The sequence below is a fragment of the Rhinichthys klamathensis genome, unplaced genomic scaffold, assembly GCF_029890125.1.
Source record: "Rhinichthys klamathensis goyatoka isolate OS25496 unplaced genomic scaffold, OSU_Roscu_1.1 h1tg000040l_1, whole genome shotgun sequence".
Taxonomy (NCBI): Eukaryota; Metazoa; Chordata; class Actinopteri; order Cypriniformes; family Leuciscidae; genus Rhinichthys; species Rhinichthys klamathensis.
In genome coordinates this window covers 1,262,522-1,283,562 of record NW_026606587.1, presented here as the reverse complement: position 1 = coordinate 1,283,562, position 21,041 = coordinate 1,262,522, and the positions used below count along the sequence as shown (strand labels likewise).

The 21,041-nt window shown below is 37.3% G+C and overlaps 2 protein-coding genes across 3 annotated transcripts; one reads left to right on the top strand and one right to left on the bottom strand.

The window, feature by feature from the left end:
- Window positions 1–862: 862 nt before the first annotated feature.
- Window positions 863–5,734, top strand: cunh12orf43 (chromosome unknown C12orf43 homolog). 2 transcript variants are annotated; one of them, XM_056246564.1, is made up of 6 exons: window positions 863–1,300; window positions 1,420–1,493; window positions 1,579–1,677; window positions 1,804–1,874; window positions 2,064–2,154; window positions 5,196–5,734. In XM_056246564.1, the coding sequence occupies exons 1-6, from the start codon at window positions 1,292–1,294 to the stop codon at window positions 5,536–5,538; spliced, it is 687 nt and encodes a 228-aa protein (XP_056102539.1). In that variant the 5' UTR covers window positions 863–1,291; the 3' UTR covers window positions 5,539–5,734. The 2 variants fall into 2 exon arrangements, with proteins under 2 accessions (XP_056102539.1, XP_056102538.1); XM_056246563.1 differs by having other exon boundaries at window positions 867–1,300; window positions 1,472–1,493.
- A 136-nt stretch (window positions 5,735–5,870) lies between these two features.
- On the bottom strand, window positions 5,871–19,226 carry hnf1a (HNF1 homeobox a). Its single transcript, XM_056246552.1, has 10 exons — window positions 18,602–19,226; window positions 16,980–17,179; window positions 16,709–16,889; window positions 15,308–15,510; window positions 14,967–15,115; window positions 12,451–12,592; window positions 12,192–12,368; window positions 8,870–8,985; window positions 7,976–8,060; window positions 5,871–6,196 (listed from the first exon to the last, which is right to left on the bottom strand). Exons 1-10 carry the CDS (start codon window positions 18,895–18,897, stop codon window positions 6,066–6,068), a joined length of 1,680 nt encoding a protein of 559 aa, XP_056102527.1. The 5' UTR covers window positions 18,898–19,226; the 3' UTR covers window positions 5,871–6,065.
- Window positions 19,227–21,041: the final 1,815 nt, after the last annotated feature.

The following is a 21,041-nucleotide window of genomic DNA, read 5'->3' as shown; positions in this document are numbered from 1 at the left end:
ATCATATTATTGGAAGATATGTGACAACTGATATTTATATGCATTTATATGCTATGTAGTCTGCAATACTGTTGTAAAGATCTCATTGATTTTCATTACAAGCTTTCAGACTTTTTTTAGCCAACTGCACCAAAATTGCATATTTATTCTCATTTTCGGCCTCTAAAATTACGAGCTCTGTTTTCATCTATATCATATGAGCCATAAAAGCCTGGAGCATCAAATATGATATTCAACAAAAAACATTCTTCTCAAGTTCAAACGTGCTGCATAACACATGATAATGAACCTTATTGGTTCTTGCAGAAGCTCAAACGTGCTGCGTAACATGAGAATGAACCTCATTGGTTCTTGCTGAAGCTCATAGTGCTGCGTAACACGAGAATGAACCTCATTGGTTCTTGCTGAAGCTCATAGTGCTGCGTAACACGAGAATGAACCTCATTGGTTCTTGCTGAAGCTCATAGTGCTGCGTAACACGAGAATGAACCTCATTGGTTCTCACACGTCAAGCGAACATGCGTAAGCTTCCATTTACCACATCTGTGTGAGCTGATCAATGTTTATACGAATAAAAGCCTAAATTCAATCTGTTCATCATATAAAGCGATTGTGCCTCTTCAGAAAATTTGGAATAAACTGCTCAATTCATATGGATTTCATATAAGTTTTTTGAAGCGATCAAAAAGATCTTAATTTATATTCCGAAGATGAACAAAAAAGTGTTGCGGGTTTGGAACAACATGAGGGTGAGTAATTAATGACAGAATATTTGGGTGAACTATTAGCTATAAAGAGGCCTACTATAAATGTTGATTGTGTATGTCTGTCTTGGTAAGGCAACTCCATTACAGCAGGGGGCAGTAAAGCACCTTATGCTTGATGCTGCAACCTGAGCGTTGGTTTTCGTTTTAACTACACGTGAAACGAAAGCTCGTGTGCTGTGGACTCTGAAACAAATCGTTCATGAACGACACATCCCTACTCTGAATGCGTGACGTTAAAGTGGAGAATTGCACGTTGTGTCAGTCACTTTTTAAGCATTTCTCCCGAAATGCTCCACCACTGTGTACTTTAATGTTCCTGCGTTTTTTGCGCGTCATGTCACCCAGTGTAAACTAATAACATGCTTGACGTCTCAACTGCGTAGTTTCATAGCTACAAACTGATGGTTTTATTCATTAAAACTGATGAACCTTGAGGATGTCTGAAAGCAGCAGCAGTGAGGATGAAAACTCTGCAAGACTGAAAGAAGCTGTCTGGAGCTTTGGACCACCGGATATCAAGGTCAATGGAAAAGGTAACGTCAGAGAATGTCTAATATGCGCTTTGGTAACGTGTTTTATTAATAGAGGTCTTTATTTTTTCGAGATGTATGCAGTGAATAAAATGAGATGAAATTACTTCTTACCAATCAAGCGTCAACATGTATATCTGAGGACTAACGCAGTGCTGCTTTTATCCCTCACAGATGGAGAAAACAAAAGTCGTAGGTGAGTCAGTATATGCATTTAAAACGCTTTGAGATTGGATCTCAGTGGTTATTTTGTCATGAGTTTGGATAACTTTGTTACACAGAGTCGATGTTTCAAAGCATGAACATGATGGGAATGAACTCGGGACAACACCTGAGTTTCAATCCCATGTGGCAAAAAAGTTAGGAGCCATATTAGACGGGTGAGACACTACTAAAAATATTATTTCTCACGTTGAACTTTTGAGTATATTTGTCATTATCTTTTATTTCTCTGCTGGTCAATCACTTTCTCTCCCTCACTCGTTTACAAACACACTTAACTGTAGGTGCATTTCAGAAGTGTTTTCTAAGACAGTGGACCCAGAACCTGCTCAGTCCAAAAACAGAGATGAAGAAGGTAAGCAAACTCATCAATTGCCAATAGAGATCTTATAGTTAAGATTTTCCTTGAGGTGCGTCAAGAAAAATAGTTACTACAGTATATGTACAATAACGCAAAGTTACAAAGTGACATATGTACAATAATATCAACATATCGACAAATCTGGATTTCAAATAGCTGACTGTTTCATGTCATTTTCTAAAGGTTTCCGTCTGTTCTCCACATCTACCTCTGGAAAATGGATGGAACCATCACCTCCTCCACCTCCTAAAAGGAGACCAATTCCCAGCTCTAGGTGAGTCTGAGTCCTGCTTATGATAGAACATGCACACTAGGGTGAATTTCACGAAAACATACATTGGCCATATTTCACCCCATAATTAGTTTTTTTTTTTTTAAGGGGAAAAAAAACATTAAAGGGTGAGTTCCCCCAAAAATGAAAATTCTGTCATCAGTTACTCACCCTCTTATTGTTCCAAACCCATAAGAATATCGGCCACCATATCGGTATCGGCAGATGTATATTCATTTTTAATGTTATGGTTATCGGCCCAATGAGAACATTTGGCCGATATATTAAAGCCGATAAATAATGGATTATTTCCTCTAGCTGAGACACTTCAGATGTGCACCATTATAGTTTTGAATTGCTTGAAATATGATTGGAATCACTTCAAAAATGGAAAATGCAGTTAAAGGGATAGTTCACCTAAAAATGAAAATTTGGTCATTTACTCGCTCTCAAGTTGTTCCAAACCTGTGAATGTTGGTAGCCATTGACTTCCATAGTAGGAAAAAAATATTAGGGAAGTCAATGGCTACAATCAACTGTGGTTACCAACATTCTTCAAAATATCACCTTTTTTTGTTCAACAGAAGAAAGAAACTTATACAGGAACAACATAAGGGCGAGTAAATTATTACATAATTTTCATTTTTGGGTGAAACTTAATTTAATTTACCCGCTAACAAAGTGCTTCAGTTTATGGATATTAATTCAGCTTTTCAGCTACAGAACACACCGCTCAAACACCAATGCTGTTATTTAATTGCTGTTATTTATTTTATTTTATTTTCAAAAACATTGATGCATTATTAATAATACCTAGCACTTATTTTTTCTTGTAATATTTTCATTAACAATATGGATTAGTTAAATTCGTTTAATTTTTGTCTGTGTGGAGGCTATTGTATTTTATTTATCCATGGCATATGCATTTTGGTTCTTTATACCTGTTATCCGATGAATTGTTTGCATTTTTTAGGTATTATTTTATTTCTTTAAGGCTATAGATTTAATTAAATTTTTTTAATAAAGGAACTTGAACAGGAGTGTAAAATTATTTTTAAGGAATCTTACACACTTGTTCAAACTATGTCTGATATATGTTGAAGTGCTTGGGACATGGCTTTTAATGGTGAGCCTTTTGTTTTTGTAATCAGGTTCTCAAAAAAATTATATCAACATTTGGATTTAGATTTATAGGCCTATATATATATACACTCACCGGCCACTTTATTAGGTACACCTGTCCAACTGCTCGTTAACACTTAATTTCTAAGCAGCCAATCACATGGCGGCAACTCAGTGCATTTAGGCATGTAGACATGGTCAAGACAATCTCCTGCAGTTCAAACCGAGCATCAGTATGGGGAAGAAAGTTGATTTGAGTGACTTTGAACGTGGCATGATTGTTGGTGCCAGAAGGGCTGGTCTGAGTATTTCAGAAACTGCTAATCTACTGGGATTTTCACGCACAACCATCTCTAGGGTTTACAGAGAATGGTCCGAAAAAGAAAAAACATCCAGTGAGCGGCAGTTCTGTGGGCGGAAATGCCTTGTTGATGCCAGAGGTCAGAGGAGAATGGCCAGACTGGTTCGAGCTGATAGAAGGGCAACAGTGACTGAAATAACCACTCGTTACAACCGAGGTATGCAGCAAAGCATTTGTGAAGCCACAAAACGCACAACCTTGAGGCGGATGGGCTACAACAGCAGAAGACTCCACCGGGTACCACTCATCTCCACTACAAATAGGAAAAAGAGGCTACAATTTGCAAGAGCTCACCAAAATTGAACAGTTGAAGACTGGAAAAATGTTGCCTGGTCTGATGAGTCTCGATTTCTGTTGAGACATTCAGATGTTAGAGTCAGAATTTGGCGTAAACAGAATGAGAACATGGAACCATCATGCCTTGTTACCACTGTGCAGGCTGGTGGTGGTGGTGTAATGGTGTGGGGGATGTTTTCCTGGCACACTTTAGGCCCCTTAGTGCCAATTGGGCATCGTTTAAATGCCACAGCCTACCTGAGCATTGTTTCTGACCATGTCCATCCCTTTATGGCCACCATGTACCCATCCTCTGATGGCTACTTCCACCATGTCACAAAGCTCTAATCATTTCAAATTGGTTTCTTGAACATGACAATGAGTTTACTGTACTAAAATGGCCTCCACAGTCACCAGATCTCAACCCAATAGAGCATCTTTGGGATGTGGTGGAACGGGAGATTCGCATCATGGATGTGCAGCCGACAAATCTGCGGCAACTGTGTGATGCCATCATGTCAATATGGACCAAACTCCCTGAGGAATGCTTCCAGCACCTTGTTGAATCTATGCCACGAAGAATTGAGGCAGTTCTGAAGGCAAAAGGGGGTCCAACCCGTTACTAGCATGGGGTACCTAATAAAGTGGCCGGTGAGTGTATATATACACACATATATAGGTTCTCTGCTTTCAAAGATAGTTATCGGTGCATCCCTATTGGAAACACGCATGAAGATATTTTTAATGAAATCTGAGATATTTCTGTCCCACCATTGAAAGTCTATTCACTTTAACATTTTTAATAAATCCAGATGAATCAAGCGGACAAAAATGTCTTTTAAATGGATTTATTTCATGATCTCATTATGAACACTTTGAAGTGTCAGAGTTTTGGGTGAATAGACTTTCAATCGAGGGACAGAAATCTCTCAGATTTCATTAAAAATATCTTCATTTGTGTTTTCAAGATATGGGTTTTGAATGATATGAGGGTGAGTAATTGGTGACAATTCATTTTTTTTGTTTGATGGATCTAACACTTTAAGACAAAAGTCACTGTCCAACAATATTACAGTAAATGAAGGAGAATATGCTTAATTGTCATAAATGTCACTGCAAATAATAGCTTTTCATTGCCATTTCAATGTGGTCTCTCTGTCTATCTGTATCTATCTATCTATCTTTCTGTCTTTAATAATTAACAAGCTAGTAAGTTTATAATAAATTTTGCATTAATGACAATCTATATTAATGTAAAAAGTATCTTGTTTCTTTATTTCTGCAGTGACAGTGACAGTGAGATGGAGATGAGGCTTAGAGAAGCTGCTGTGTCTGTGTCAGACATCCTCGGCCCTTTAGCCCAAACCCTCACAGAGAAGACAGAGGGGAAAAGTACGACAAACGTAGAGTCTGGGAAGGAGGACACAGTCGCAAAGAAGACAAAGAAAAAGAAGAAAAGAAAAACATTCACAGAGGGAAGTGAGGAGAAAAGTATTCATGTATCAGAGAAACAGTCTAATGGAAAAGGAACAGAAGCGCAAACAACTGTGGTCGAGAATTTGACAAAGAAAAAAAAGAAGAAAAAGAAAAGAAAAAAGTTGAATTCATCAAAGGGCGATGATGAATGAAAGACTTAATTGTTCGAAATAGCAATTATTCTGTTTATGCTGTTCTGGATGTTTGTATATAGTTTTATTATGTTCATTGAGGAATTAACAGTTGACTGCAAAGTTAAAAGAACCTGTTTCTTGCCAGTTCAGCATTTTCATGCTATAAATCCCTCCCAAAAAAATCATCAATAAAGTAGTTTATTTTGCAATTTTACTACAAAATATTTTTCGAAAGTCTAGTCTAGCAGACTGAAATCTAGAACAGTTGCATTATATTTTACATGCATTTTTAATTAGTCACATATTTGAAACCTGAAACTAATTATATACGTGTGGTGTGCACACGAGAGTTTGTTTTAAATTAAAACTTGACTGTCCTTTTATTGAGCATAATTGAAGGATTTGTGAAAAAACATCATCATTAGCATGGGTAGGCAGCAGATAGCAATATAGCAGGACAGATCATTGTTTTTTTTTTAGTTTTTCATTGTTGTCTGTTTGCTCTCAGCAGCTTTTGGAAGTGGTATTGTCATCAGTAGCTGCAGCTATTGTGCAGTAGAGACCATCTGTGTAGGGATGTACGGGTCGATGTCCCCTGGTGAAGAGGAAAGCAGGTGTGAAGGATGGGTTTCACTTGTCTGGGTCTGAGGGTAGAGCTCCAAACTATCCGAAGACACTGGTGAAGTGAGTGAGATTGATTAATGTTAAAGTACATTCTCTTAATCCAATTTATGTACATTGACTACTATTAGTATGCCATTCATGGGTTTATCTCCCCCAAAAGTGTAAACATTAAGCCTACTAGACACCGTCTAAACATCCTGTTCACACACACTCCGTTTGCAGTATGTATTGTAGTACGTATGCGGTGCAGGAGAAGCACGTGCTTATCCGCGGCTTTAAACAGAATAAATATAAACAACGCAATATTCGATTCATTATTTCTATATAGAATTATAGGCCTATGTTAGGATGCTCAAGCAAGTGGCAAAACATTTAAACATGATACTTCTTACGTAGAAAGTTAGTAATCACAAATACTTTAAACCAACTTACCATCCACACCAACAGCCGAAGAAATTGCCTCCCATGCCTTTTTCTTTCGTGTTTAAAACTTTATATGAAAAGTCCTGCTGGTCATACAACACTTGGTGTTTTTCCACCTCACTGTTTAGACGATCGTCATCCATTGTAGCTTTCTTGTTCCGAGTGTAGTTCTCTGACCACCAGCATGTCACATAATAGCATGGTGCGTTCTAGTGCATCTCACATTAGAAAAAAGTACTTTAGATGTCATTTTTACCGCAGTAGTTATTTTTGCAACTCCTGGTAAGTCTAAGGAAGCTTGTTTCCGCCACAGAATAATATATGGTAATTGTGACTTTGTCTTATAATTCTGGCTTTTCCCCTGCAATTGCAAGTTTATATCTAAATTAAAGAAATAAAACCAGAATTGCGAGAAACTCCGCTATAACATGCAATTTGCTGACTTATTTCTCGCAATTGTGAGTTAATATCGCGCAATTCTGACTATATCTGAATTGACAAAAATTGAATTTTTTTTTATTCTTATTTCGTGGCGGAAACAAGCTTCCATAGTTTAGCTTTTCTTTACTGTGAAAAATAATAGTATACTTAAATTCTATGCATTTATGGTAAAATTGGTATATTTTCATGTCGACGTGTGTTCATTTTGACCATGAATTGCGTGACTAGATGCAAGCTATCCCTGCACTGGCCGCGCCACAGCCATGTGCAGTGTGAATGCTTGTGCCTGTTTCGTGGGAAAATACACACTGCAAACGGAGTATGTGTGAACCTGGCGTCAGTCTCTTAACAGCTCGGGGTGTGGCTACTTTAAGCAGGTGGAGCCAAAGGGTATTTGCCGGTGCGGGTCCATGACTGACGTGCACGCGCTGATGGAAATTCAGCTTCGTTTCCAGAAGTGCAAGCCCAAATTCGCTGCATTTAGACTGCCAAAGATTAAACGGGTCATGAACTCGCCGAAGTGAACGGGGCATTGAGATGTACAAGTTTAAAATGCGTACCGGTACTCGGCTTCAAACAGTTGTGGCGTGTCACTTCAAAAAATGCTCCGGGTACTTTGGCTGCTTATAAGTGAGACGCTCGCGTTCGCTCTCTAGACTGTGTTAGCTTTCTCAACTGCTTACTTGACACATAGAAACACAGCTAAAAGTTTTCCTAATATATTGGACTTTTTATTGTAAGTAGCCTACTTTTACCCAGACAGCAACATAGTGTCGGCCCAGATCCGGCCCACATCTGGTACATGTGGATTCCATACGTACCAGATGTGGGCCGGATCTGGGCCGACACTGTTGCTGACTGAGTAGGTGTCACTATGTTGCAGAAATGAAAGGAGAATCATAGATGGGTAATGCAATGGTTTCATAGTAGTAAGATCTGAATTCGGCTACCGTAACAGGGTTTGTACCTGGTTCTGGTGAAGTGGATTGCAGATGTAAAGACTCCTCTTCAATGGGAGTGTCTGTGTGACCCTCAGGATCTGAGGTGAGAATCTGATCAGGAGGAAAAAGATTAATCATTTGAAAGAATCGCTGTAGATTCACAATAGTTTTACATTAAAATTAAAGGTAAAAGCTGTTTTGAATGTCTATAACACAGTTTTGTTTTTGATTTGAATCACTAAATGATAATGAATGTTGTCTTTGAATAGATTCAAATCCATAAAATAAATTCCATTCCTCGTTTTTATCTCTTGGCCATTTTTACACGCACAAAAAAAAATCAGATTGTAAAAGCATAATGTAAATGTGATAACCTGATTAAGTTACAAGAGCAGTTTCTAGAAATTCCAAGACAGTGTTATGTAGATACCTTATGTGAAATTTCGTCTGTTAAAGAAAATATTAATTTATATCAGATCAAAAATAATTCTGGGTGCTACATGCAGTGATTAAAACGTCACTTTTTGGATCTTCAAAGTTTTGGTTACCTGGACTTTCACACAGAAACCTCTCATATAAAAAAAAATCAGCATTCTTTTATGCATAGAAAATTCAAAAGAACAGCATTTATTTGATATAGAATGCTTTTGTAACATTATGAATGTCTTTATTGTCACTTTTGACCAATTTAATTCACCCTTGCAGAATATCTAACTGACCTTAAACATTTGAACTCAAGTGTATCTCCAAAAGAGAATTATGGGTATGTTTTAGTTTATTAAGAATATGCTGGATGTCATGTTCACATGTATGAATATGCCTGTGAGCTGTGAGTAAAGCCCAGTATACGAACCTTAATCTAAAAATGATGTGCATGTAAACATGGTCAGTGTGGTGAGATTGTGATGTTTGGTTCTTGCCTGTCGAACAGCTGTGAGGTTAGTCAGTGTCCCAATGCTGTTGCTGTCTGCGATGACCATAGCCTGGGACAGGAGATTGGAGGAGGGGTAAGAGCTCAGGTCTGCTTTGCTATACACTGAAACACAATATTAAAGCAGAATTTTGGTTAAGGCAAACTAGGTTTTTACATGGTTCTTGTCCATTCAAAACTCATCGGCACCATGCTATTGTTGTGTTGTAGCTAAAGTGTTCTGATTACTAGTATGTTGCTACACTACGGGTCAAAAGTTTGGAAAAATTAATATTTTTTTTGTGTGTGTGTTTAAAATAAGTCAGTTATGTTCACAAAAGCTGCATTTATTTGATCAAAAACTTTTTTATTATTTTAATATATTTTAAAATGCAATTTATTTTTTCTGTCAGCAAAACTGAAATCACGTGTCACATGACCCTTCAGAAATCATTCTAATGTGCTGATTTGCTGCTCAGTTATTTTGTTGTTGCTTAATTATTTTTTTAATAATGATTCTTATTGTTAGTAATATTTTTGTGGAAACTGACACATTTTGTTTTCAGGATTCTTTAATGAATAGAAAGTAAAACAAATTGACAGAAAATAATATTTTGAAATATTATAAATGTCTTTACTTTCACTTTTGATCAATTTACTGCATCCTTCCTGAATGAGTGTTTCCTTGTTTTTCTTCTTTTTTATTTCACTACCCAGAATGGTAGTGTATCACTGTTTCCACAAAAAAATATTAGCATCACAAATGTGTTCAACGTTGATAAAAAAAAAAAAAAATGTTTCTTGAGCAGCAACTCAGCATATTAGAATGATTTCTGAAGGACCATGTGACACTGAAGACTGGAGGAATGATCCTGAAAATTCAACTTTACAATTGCAGGAATAAATTACATTTTAAAATATATTAAAATAGAAAACACTTATTTTAAATTAATAATATTTCACAATATCACTAGTATTGTTGCTATTACTGTAGTTTTGATCAAATAAAATGCATCCTTGCTGAAGAGAACGTCTTTCAAAAAACACCACTATAGTGTATAGTATGGAAGTAAAATAATCCCAAATGTTTTTGAAACAAAAAGCCTGTTGAATTGTACTACTTGAAAAAAATATGCATTGCATTAACCCTGCTTGTATTTTAATGCATTGTATTATTAGGGCTTGCATTTTTATAGGCTGAAATTTAGCATGGTTGAATATTTAAGCTGTGAATATTTCAAATCAAATCATTTCAAACACATTTTCATTAGTACAATTTCAATAATCCATATTCACCTTTCATATTTCATATCCCAAATATTCAAACTGATTAAAAATACAACCTATAATATTCAACAGGCGGTTTTCGGTCCATTTTATTTCGCTTTGCAAATTCGCTTCCACAAATTCAGTGGTTCAAATTCGACAGTAAATTCAACATTGACATCCAGGAGCTGCAGGAAAAGTAGTAGATAACCGAGCATAATCTCCATCTGCTGTTAGTCGACCACACCAGCAGGGGGTGCAAGCGCGTGTTGTTGACGAAGACCAGAGCAACAGTTAGTGCAAGCCATTCATTCATAAAAACTTATTTACAAAAATGTAAGTGTATTTGTGATTATTATGACGTCTGTTTTATGTGAAATTCAGTTTGTTCACGATTACTTTTCCTGTGTAGCCTACATGCATCTTTCTCTACCATGAACGATAATGTTATTCCCCCGATGCGGATGTACAGATCCAGTGTTACATTTGACATATTTCTCTTGGTTGTTTAGTTGCCTTAACCTTATATTGCAGCGATGTGCTGCATGCAGTACTAGGGTTTGGTTTCCCTCAATATGTCAGGATTCCCCTGCTGGACATATAAAACGCTTAACGTAGCTTAATGGACATAAAAGACCAAACTCGCAGGCTAGCAGATGGACTCAGAATATGAATTTAACGCGCAAAGTTTAATGCTGAGCGTTTCCCAGTGATATACTGGCATAAATTTGGTTTGACATTGGAAATTCGCACATTTAGGGACCGTCTCTAAAGTTACATACGAAATTGGTATACACGTTTCTAACTTAAATCCCATTTGAAAAGAACGACTTACAGTCATAAAACCAACTGTAAAGTGTTCATGTAGGTGTCAGGCTCAGGCATAATGCGCAATTTATTTAAATAGATTGAAGTTTGCTATTGAAGTTAGAAACGTTTAGGCCTATAGGACTTGTTACTTTAGAGACGGTCCCTAAATGTGCGAATGTCAACCCAATTTTACATTTAGTCTTTTAGCTGGCACTTTTATCCAAAGCGACTAGTTAAACTAACAATATAGAACAACAATATGAAAGTGCTACTTCCCAGTTTAATCTAATGCAGTACATGTACAATACATACTTTCCAAATAAGGTGCGAGTTTGGTCTTTTATATCACTGTAGTCCATTAAGCTACGTTAAACGCTTTGTCCTGACGGAATTCGGGGAATCTTTGAGTATGATGATGTATTGAGGGAAACAGATTATAATCCCGTTCACTGTAGAAAAGGCTGATAACATAAGGCTACACAGGGAAAGTAACAATGAATGAAACATAAAAACAGCTTTTGTGCCTTTATCATCTTTTCCGCATATATACTGACCCAGATAATCGTCACAAAAAACATAATGCATGCTGAGTTTTTATGAATGAATGGCTTGTGCTAACTGTTGCTCTGGTCTTCGTCAACAACACGCGCGTGCACCCCCTGCTGGTGAGGTCGACTAACCGCAGATGGAGATTATGCTCAGTAATCTACTGCTTTTCCTGCAGCTCCTGGATGTCAACGTTAAATTTACTGTCGAATTTGAACCACTGAATTTGTGGAAGCGAATTTGCAAAGCGAAATAAAATGGACCGAAAACCGCCTGTTGAATATTATAGGTTGTATTTTTAATCAGTTTGAATATTTGGGAAATGAAATATGAAAGGTGAATATGGATTATTGAAATTTTACTAATGAAAATGTGTTTGAAATGTTTTGATTTGAAATATTCACAGCTTAAATATTCAACCATGCTAAATTTCAGCCTATAAAAATACAATGCATTAAAATACAAGCAGGGTTAATGCAATGCATATTTTTTTCAAGTAGTACAATTCAACAGGCTTTTTGTTTCAAAAACATTTGGGATTATTTTACTTCCATAGTATAGACAGCTATGGTGTATGTGGTTTCTATGATGTTTTGGATGGTTTCTAAGAAATCACTAGATGGTTTTAAGTAAAAAATGTCGCCCCATAATAATAGGCATGCTTGTCAAAGCACCACTAATTAATTACACCACTAATTAAGTGTACTTACTGTGGCATGGGAACTGTGCCATTGTTGCCATGAAGGAGCTTGGGCCAATGTGCGACTGGAGCTGCTGTGCTATTGGCTGCTGAGGTGAGCCTTGAAGCTGCTGCTGAAACGAGATTGGCTGAAGGGTAGTAAACCCTCCCCCCATGTTGACGGTCTGTGGTTGAGAGGACGTCAAACCTACCGTGAAATACATGCATTAACATTAATTAGCAGTGTTTTGGTGTTAAACTGTTCATGTAGATCACTATATGCATTATACCTATGAGAAGTGAGGAGTCTCCTAGACTCATTACACTTGGTAGGGAGGCCATGATCAGTCCTGGAGGGGCAGCGGAGGATCCGGACAATCCATGCAATGAAGTGAGAGTACTAACAGGAGGTAAGGAGCCACCACCAGATACCTAAGAGAGGAATAAAAACTCAGACTGTCAAGCTTCAGTTTTCATTTGCCTTAAAGGGATAGTTGACCCCAAAAGTGAAAAATCTCATGGGCTTTTTTTTTTATGTCTGTTTTTATCCATACAATGACAGTCAAAGTGGTTCTAGTGTTGTTTTGGTCCCCACCGACTACTATAGAATGGACAAAAGCTGTTGAAAATTTCTATTTTATTTCTATTGAAAAATATATTTTGTGTCCTGCAGAACAAAGAAATGTGTACATGACCCAGTTTCAGTATCACATTAAAAGCTTAATTTTTTTAAATAACGGCATTAACTAGCTAATTGGCATTGCTCCATGTGAAAAGCTCAATAAACATAATAAAATACTGATATAGAATGTAAAGATAAATGTAAAATATCTCTTTTTGAGCCATGTGGTCATAAAATGTCACTACAATTAAGATGTCATGTCAGAAACATGAAATTTATTTAATATTAAAATATGACATATTCAATGCATAATATATTAATTCCAATATAAGGCAGGCTTCAGTTTTTAGTACATTAACCATTTAATATGTAATGTGATGATAGGTCGCAAAGTGGCTGATATAAAAATATTAAAAATATATAAAAATTGTTACACACACACTTTGAACAACATGAGGGTGAGTAAATAACTTCTACCGGTAATTTTGAAAAATAGAAATAAGAAATGATTGGGAAAAAAAACTTTGTGAAACTAAATCCCCCAGTAGGTGGCGGCAAGTCAGCATAATAATGAGTGAGTAATTGAATCATTCAAAATGACCGATTCATTCAGGAACTAAGCAAGTGAGTCATACATTTATGAATAGGTCATTGAATCATTCAATCAACCAATTTGTTCAAAACACGGACCATTCAGGAATAAAACACAAATGTTGTTCAAAGATGTGCTACGATTCTCCTATGGAGTTGTTTGGAACTATTATAGTTAGCGAAAAGGAGCAAAAATAAACGATACTGTGTCTAAAATATAAAATAATAACTTATTGTTTGTCAAACTGTTGAATAAAATCAATATCACATTTGCGATCATGCTGATATTCGGGGAAAACAACAGCACTTATACTGTATGTCATACATGCAAAGAAAAAAAAAACACTAGAAAAGGGGCATTTTTTGCACCCATATCTTGAATTTTGGGATCAGTTTGGTGGCATTTTTGCCTCAAAGCCCTGTTAAAGGTAGGGTACGTAATTTGGGAGAGGCTAGGAATAACAAGCTAGCTTTAAAAGTACAAGATCCCACCTTCCCTTCAGAGTGTCTAGGAGGAACTGTAAAAGGTGTCTGTTTGTTTTTGGCGCTCAGTGACTGTGTCTATCTGTGCGTTCACACCGCCGGCGGCGAGAGCGTCAAAGTGGCCGGAAGTCATTCATTTTCAATGAGAGCCGGCGGCGAGCTCCGGCGAGGGCGGCGCGGCGCGTCTTGGACGGTGAGAGCGGCGAGGAGCGGCGAGAAGAAGTTGAAATCAGCTCAACTTTAGGGAAATGAGCTATGACGCGGTTCGGCGGCAGCCGGCGGCAACCAATCGGAATGTAGATGTGCTCCGTTTGAGAGGATTCCAGAGAACGCAGTCAAGTAACAAAGGTTCCGACCACATTAGTTCCCAAGCAAAATAGAGGAGAGGTTGATCATTTGAATTTCATAAGAAGGCGCGCAACACTATTTATAGGCAAGATATTCGTGCTAGAACGCTTGTTTTTCAGCGGGAATGCAAATTAGAATAGCATTTAACCATGAACACAAAAGCCACACCAAACAAATGGCTTTTAATTTGTTTATTTCGTTAGCAAACATGTCACTATAATTAAGTTCTTTCCATCGATACATTTTCTGCAAACATAACGATCGACATGCTTGTTTGCTTCGCGGCCCCTTTAAATAAAGTTTTAAAAAAGACCAAGCATTCGATCTACGTCAGAGCATCAGAGCGTCCACGAATCTTTCCACGGCGTCGCTGACAGGGCGGCGAGAGCGAATTTTGCCGCTCTCGCCGGCGGCGGTGTGAACGAACGGTATGTCTGCGCGAGCAGGGTGTGCAGAGCAGAGGTATGGAAACACAAATGCTGACAGGCAGGTAGGACATCCCATTATTGGATGAACATTTTTTAATCCTGCGACTTCCACAGAAGATACATGTTCATTTTTTAATATTTAGACCACTTCTGTTATTGATTTCTATCAGGACGAGAAGAGCATTTCAACCAGTATAACAAAAAGTGTTATAAAAAAAGATTGCCTACCCTACATTTAATTGCCGACCTGCATTCCGTTATTGTGAACACAGACTGTTCCTTTAATCTCACTGATTTATTGTGATATGTGTCAAGAAGTGTATTTTATTCTCACTGGTTTAAGATGGTGTGCATCCAGGAGTGTATGACTGGGTTCTAGCTGAACTGGACTGGCGAGACGACCGCCACCACCCCTATCTTCACCACTGGAGCTTCTCATTGTGCCCAAACTCTCACACAGCACTGACTGGCTGTACTTCAGACCTTCAGTGAATGGACAAAAGAGAAAGATAGGTAAAACAGGTCAGATTTAGGGAGAAATCTTCAAAGAATTCTTTTAAGTCATTCAAAATCAACCCATTGGACACTAAAAAGGTTTCAAAATGGAGTAATTGTTTTTGCACGAATGACAAGCATCAGTCAACAGATGGTATATGAGCTTGAATGACTTCGTACCTGGTGAAGGACTAGATGATAATGTTTGTCCTGTGGAGGAAGCAGATTGGCTGCTGTAGGGAACGTCCAGTGCTAGTTTGTGGCGAAAGGCCTCCTCTTTTCGCCGATTCGCGAACCAATTGTATACACGAACTTCCGTGACCAAATTAGAGCCCAGGCCAGCCAATTGAGAAGGAGAAACTCCCCTCTGAAGACACTCCGCTCTAAAACACACACATGCATTCAAGCGGTATTACCCAGCTTCTGCTTACCAAATTTGAGTGCTCTATGTCTATATGTGAATAAAAGCCTAAATTAAATCTGTTCATCATATAAAACGACCGCATCTCTTCAGAAGACTTGTGTTAAACAGCTCGATTCATATGGATTTCTTTTGCGATCTCTTTAAGAACGCTTTGAAGCGTTTTGTGTAAATAGACTTTTAATGGATGAACAGAAATCTCTCAGATTTCTTTAAAAATATCCTCATTTGTCTTTAGAATATAAACAGAATTGGTTTGAAATGACATGAGGTTAAATAAATGTTGACAGAATTAAAATTTTTGGGTGAACGATCCCTTTAACCCTTTAATATCTTGGGTCTTACTCTTTAGCGACCTGGGAAGTCATTCACTACCATCCTCCCCCTCATTAATTTTTTTAAGTTAGATATCAACCTTCTTAGTATTCCTCCATCAATTCATTATAAACAATATAACAAGAAAAAAATAAAATCATAAAAGAATGCCTGTATTCCCATTTATTTATTGTAAAAAATTGTATAGGGTCGCAAACAACCCGAGGTTTGTAACAATGTATAAGTATGAGAAAAAGTATATATTTTTTCTGAACAACAACAATTTAATCTTTGATGCTGAATTGAACACAATGATAAAGTGACGTTTCACTCATAGTTACTGCAGGCAGAAAACAAAAGAATAGGAAGAATCATCAGCAAAACTTGAAATGGTTCAGTGATTTACTGCAGAGCAAGTACTGAACGCAATCTAATATTAGTGTCACTGTAACTTGATGGTGGATCTGGTAAAGAAGCTGTCAGCGATCAAAATATTGATTTTGAAGATGTTGAAAATGATAGCTTGCGAATATGAGCCAGATGCTGAATGTACTGGGAAAAACGCTCTGATGAGGACAGTGATGATGGTATAAAACATCTGCTCAAACTGAACCCTTCCAAGCTCCAAAAGGTTACAAAATATGCTTTATTTTATTCTTCTGTAATTGTCACTGTAATATCAGGAGAGTTTTAAATTATCGTGACAGGTAGAGATCCATCCGTGATAGAGATCCGGGTCTCTTAGGACCCGAATATATATAATAATGATAGGCGAAACATTCATGCATTTAAGGGTTGAAATCAATTTGGGTTATGACACCCAGTTCACTCCTGTGTCCATTTACCTGTTGCACTCCTCCACCAGTCCCTCCCTCTCCTCCTTACTGGGGTTCTTCTGTCGTTCATAAGCCTGGAACAGGATTTGCTGGGAGGCAGGACCCCATTTGAATCGATTCCTCCGTCCCTTTCTCACATCCTCCCCGGATTCCTCTCCTGACATGACACCGCGACTGGCATTGGTGAATTCTGCATTCATCAGTGTGAGATGAATTCATTCTAAAAGTGTACAAAAACAAAATCTTGTAAAAGAGAAATAAGAAATGTCCATATACTCACGTTGGCTGATCTCTGTCTGTTTCTTGATGTACCAGCTGTACAGGGCGGCACGCTTTTGGTTCTTCATGGGTGTGCCCTTGTTGAGGTGCTGGGAGAGATGGGATTGGTTGAGGCCCGTGGACTCCACCACCTCTCTCTGTGGTAGGTTGTGCTGCTGCATGTAACTCTTCACTATTTTAGCCACATGCCAGGGATCCTGTCTAACACACCAACACATTAATACATTAGAATATGCCTTTCTGAATATCTCCAAATAAGTTCTCATGAAAGTGCATGAACAGCATGAGGTTTATTTCGGGATAATTCTAAGGAAATTGTGCCATTTTTGCTTATAAATTTCAGGATTTCTTTTTTTTTGTCTCTCAAGAATCATATTTTTCTATCTTAATTATGTGATTACGGCCTTTCCAAATATTCTATATGTATTTTAATTACGGTATTTAAAAAAAAAATTTGAATACTTTTATTCAAAGGTAATTTTGGGGTCAGTAAAGTTTTTTTCTATTATTTAATACTTTTATTCTAAGGTCATTTTTTAAGTTCATTAAATTGGTTAAAAGTGACAGCAAAGATTTATGTTACAAAATATTTCTATTTCACATAAATTCTTTATATTCATTAGACAATGTATCAGTTTCCTAGAAATATTTAGCAGCACAACTGTTTTCAACATTGATTACACACACACACACACACAGCACACACACACACACGCACGCACGCACACACACACACACACACCATATATTTATATTAGTACATAGTATATATATAGTATATATTACAACGATTGCACTGTTGCCTGTAAAAAAAAACCTACAAAATATTCGGAACATTTTATTTTCATTTATATCAAGACAAAACACTTTAAAAATGTTTTGAGAGAAGGGTGAGGGGGAAGAGGAAGGATAATATAGAGGTAGAGATGGTGCAATGTTTACACTGTAAGATAAGGAAAGAGACACAGGGCCAAAGTCCAGTAAAAGAATAACCTTTGTGAAAGCTATACAAACACACAAAGCCTCACAAACACACAAACATATCCAACAGCAATGCATTTCAACTATACAAATCACTCACACATATAAAGCTATTTAAATAAAGAGCATTACAAATCCATTTTCATCACTGTTCAAAGAACCACATTTTTGGCAACAAACCTCCCTTCACAACAGCACTATCTTTACAATATCACCACAGTCTTGTGTACACAAACACACACACACAGCGCGATGCCACTCTGTTAATTTTAACCAGTCGATGTAGCTCATTTATTAAAAAGAAAGAAATGGCCAGAGAATAATGAATACGGTGGGTAATTAGTAACTAAAAAAGGTGGAACCTCCTTTATATTCACCCCATCAGTTGGGAAGCAGAGCATTAGAGGAGAGAGGAAGCCAATGAATAGGAATAGAAGAGAGAAGACCTGAGATCAGCCAGAGAAAAAGAGGAGGTTTAATCAGGATGTTATGGAGTAAAATAGTAAGTTGAGAAGACGAAGGTAGATTCTGATGATGCTTCTTTAGAAGAGCAACATTTGAGGCACTAAAGTCTTGTTAGATAGTTCAGCGTGTGTGTTTTGGATGAAGTTTGGATTGATTGAACGTTTTTTAGTTACTCACTGCAACAGCTGGTCGACTTCAGCCCGTTGCCTGGCGGCCTCCTCCGGTGGAAGTCTCTCTAAATCATGGAAGATGGGAGGAGGATTGTCCATCTCTCCCTCCTCAGAGCTCTCTCCGTCGGCCCGGTCCGTTCTCTCTCCACCGGCCGAGCCCCGTTCTCTCTCCAGGTCTCCCATGGCCTGGATCAGCAGCTCTTTGGACAGTCCCGAGCCCAGCAGAGACCACACCAGCTGCTCCTGCAAGGCCGACAGCCGGCCGCTTCCTTCTCCGGCTCTCCTCCCCTCTCCTCCCTCCATCTCTCGTGTTCCGAGGTGTTTTAGCAGCCGTTGTTCTTCTATAATTTGCTCGCACACACTTCGTGCGCAAACAGACGTACACACACGCAGTTATCGGACGCGTTCAGTATTCACCTGTTTCTCAGGGTTTGAGTTCTGCAGACCGTCCTTCAGAAGAAGAGCTTGTTTTCATTTTCTTTATCCTTTTCTTTTCCTTGTTTTCCAGTGTTCCTCTGTTTCTGCTCCTGTATTAAGTCTAGACACCTGATGTCCTTTTGCTTTGAAATCTGATTTTTTGCTACTTGCTTTTCCCTTCATCCCCTCCTCCTTACTCTGTCGCTCTCGCTCTCTCTCTCTCTTTCTCTCTCGTTCTCTCCCCCTCTCTTTGTGAACTTTGGCCTCGGCCTGTGTTGAGGGCAAAGTGTAGAGTCTAACCATTCAGTGAAAATGAGCATTACAAACACATTCAACACTCACACTGTAATCTTGCCTGAGAGTCTTGAAACGTTTGAGACTCCTGTTTACATGTTCACATCACATACTGCACATAATGATGTTTCTTAAAACTTCTTGCACTTTTATGTACCATACCATTTATGTACCAATTGTTGCAATTTAAAAAATATATATATTTGAAAATGACATTAAAACTTGGAAACTTATTTATTACAATTATTGGAGTCCTTTAAGTATACATTTTATTTGATAGGTTTTATTGTTTCACCCTTGTTCCAAACTCAGACATTTCATTTTAAAAAAAAAATCTTAAAAGAGAGTGAAATAAACAATTTTGATATTTATTGTTTATTGTTACACAAATTATGACTTACCTTCAGTTGTGATGTCATTGTAAGGGGTTTTCCTTTGTGTTTTTTGCGTGACAAAACAATTGAAATTAGACTTAGCAATAAAGGAATCAGACATTTTGTTACAAACATGTTGATCAGCTTTAATTCTGCTAAATGATTAAATCAAGATAACAAAAGCAGTCAAATGTCAAAAGCATTCAAATGTATAATTTAACTTGCAATCTGCCAAGGAGTGGAAAAATATGTCCAAATAGTCCATTTAATGTCAAAGAATTTTACATAAACACAGGTTTATAAATAAGCTTTTTTCACAAAATCTGTCATTTTCTGTTACTGTTTGGATGTAGTAAAACTCCCACTGCAGCAGAAAACTTCTGGGTCGTGTTTGCGTTTTCTTCTGTCGCTGCATGGTCATAATTCTAACCTTGAAACCTTGACCAGCCACGCATGTGAAAATCTAATGAGAATTGACCAAATACTTCTAATCTAGCTCAGAAGATATGAATCATGTCTTTGTGGCAGTTTTACTGATGATAATACAAAACTCATTCACCTTGCAAATGGTTGTTGAAAGCAAAAATGAAATCAGCACCAAAAAATAAGTAAGAAACAAATATTGGATTTTAATAAGCAAATATGATGCAGGGCGATGAACTTTCACACCTGTGTCCGTTTATGTGACATCAGACTGAGGTGTTTACTTGATAAAGCCCTTTCACTTCCTGCCTCTCTCAATATCACAACCTAACCCACAGTTATCCTTCAATTTGTTGTCCACGTGTAATCGTCAGTGCCACTTTTTCCACTCCATTTAAAAATAATTGCATCTATATTTGTCAAAAATTGAAGTCTAAAATACATTAACATATATTTTACACATTTATAAAACTGTTCACCCTGTAGTTTTTTTTTTATTGAGCGTATAGTTCAACTCTTGTTAACTTATACAAAGTTATTGTCACTGTTTTCAGAATGCTAGGGACTCATATAAAAATGTGCTTTAGGATAGTAGCATCATCTGTAAAAGTACAGTACACCTGCACTGTACAACTGGAAAATGGAGCAAAATATATTCAAACAAACAAGAGAAACATCAACTCAAGTCTTTAACTCACATAATTAAAGCTTAAATATTCCCTGCAATAAACCATAACGTATACGACAGTTTGAGGTCGGTAAGATTTTAACTGTTTATGAAAGAAGTCTCACCAAGGCTTAATTTATTTTATTAAAATGACATTAAAAACAGTAATATTGTGTAATATTATTACAATTTTAAATAACTGTTTTCTATTGTAATATATTTTAAAATGTACTTGATTCCTGTGATGCAAAACTGAATTTTCAGCATCATTA

Bases quoted from the DNA above. Each gene is read 5' to 3' on its own strand.
- cunh12orf43 (XM_056246563.1), top strand. From the start codon at position 1,204: ATGTCTGAAAGCAGCAGCAGTGAGGATGAAAACTCTGCAAGACTGAAA. The intron at 1,301-1,471 runs GTAACGTCAGAG...TATCCCTCACAG, and splicing joins TATCAAGGTCAATGGAAAAG to ATGGAGAAAACAAAAGTCGT. The intron at 1,494-1,578 runs GTGAGTCAGTAT...TTTGTTACACAG, and splicing joins GGAGAAAACAAAAGTCGTAG to AGTCGATGTTTCAAAGCATG.
- hnf1a (XM_056246552.1), bottom strand. From the start codon at position 18,897: ATGGAGGGAGGAGAGGGGAGGAGAGCCGGAGAAGGAAGCGGCCGGCTG. The intron at 8,061-8,869 runs GCAAGAACCAAA...CCTCCTGATCAG, and splicing joins ACCTCACAGCTGTTCGACAG to ATTCTCACCTCAGATCCTGA. The intron at 6,197-7,975 runs GTACAAACCCTG...TCACTTCACCAG, and splicing joins ATCCACTTCACCAGAACCAG to TGTCTTCGGATAGTTTGGAG.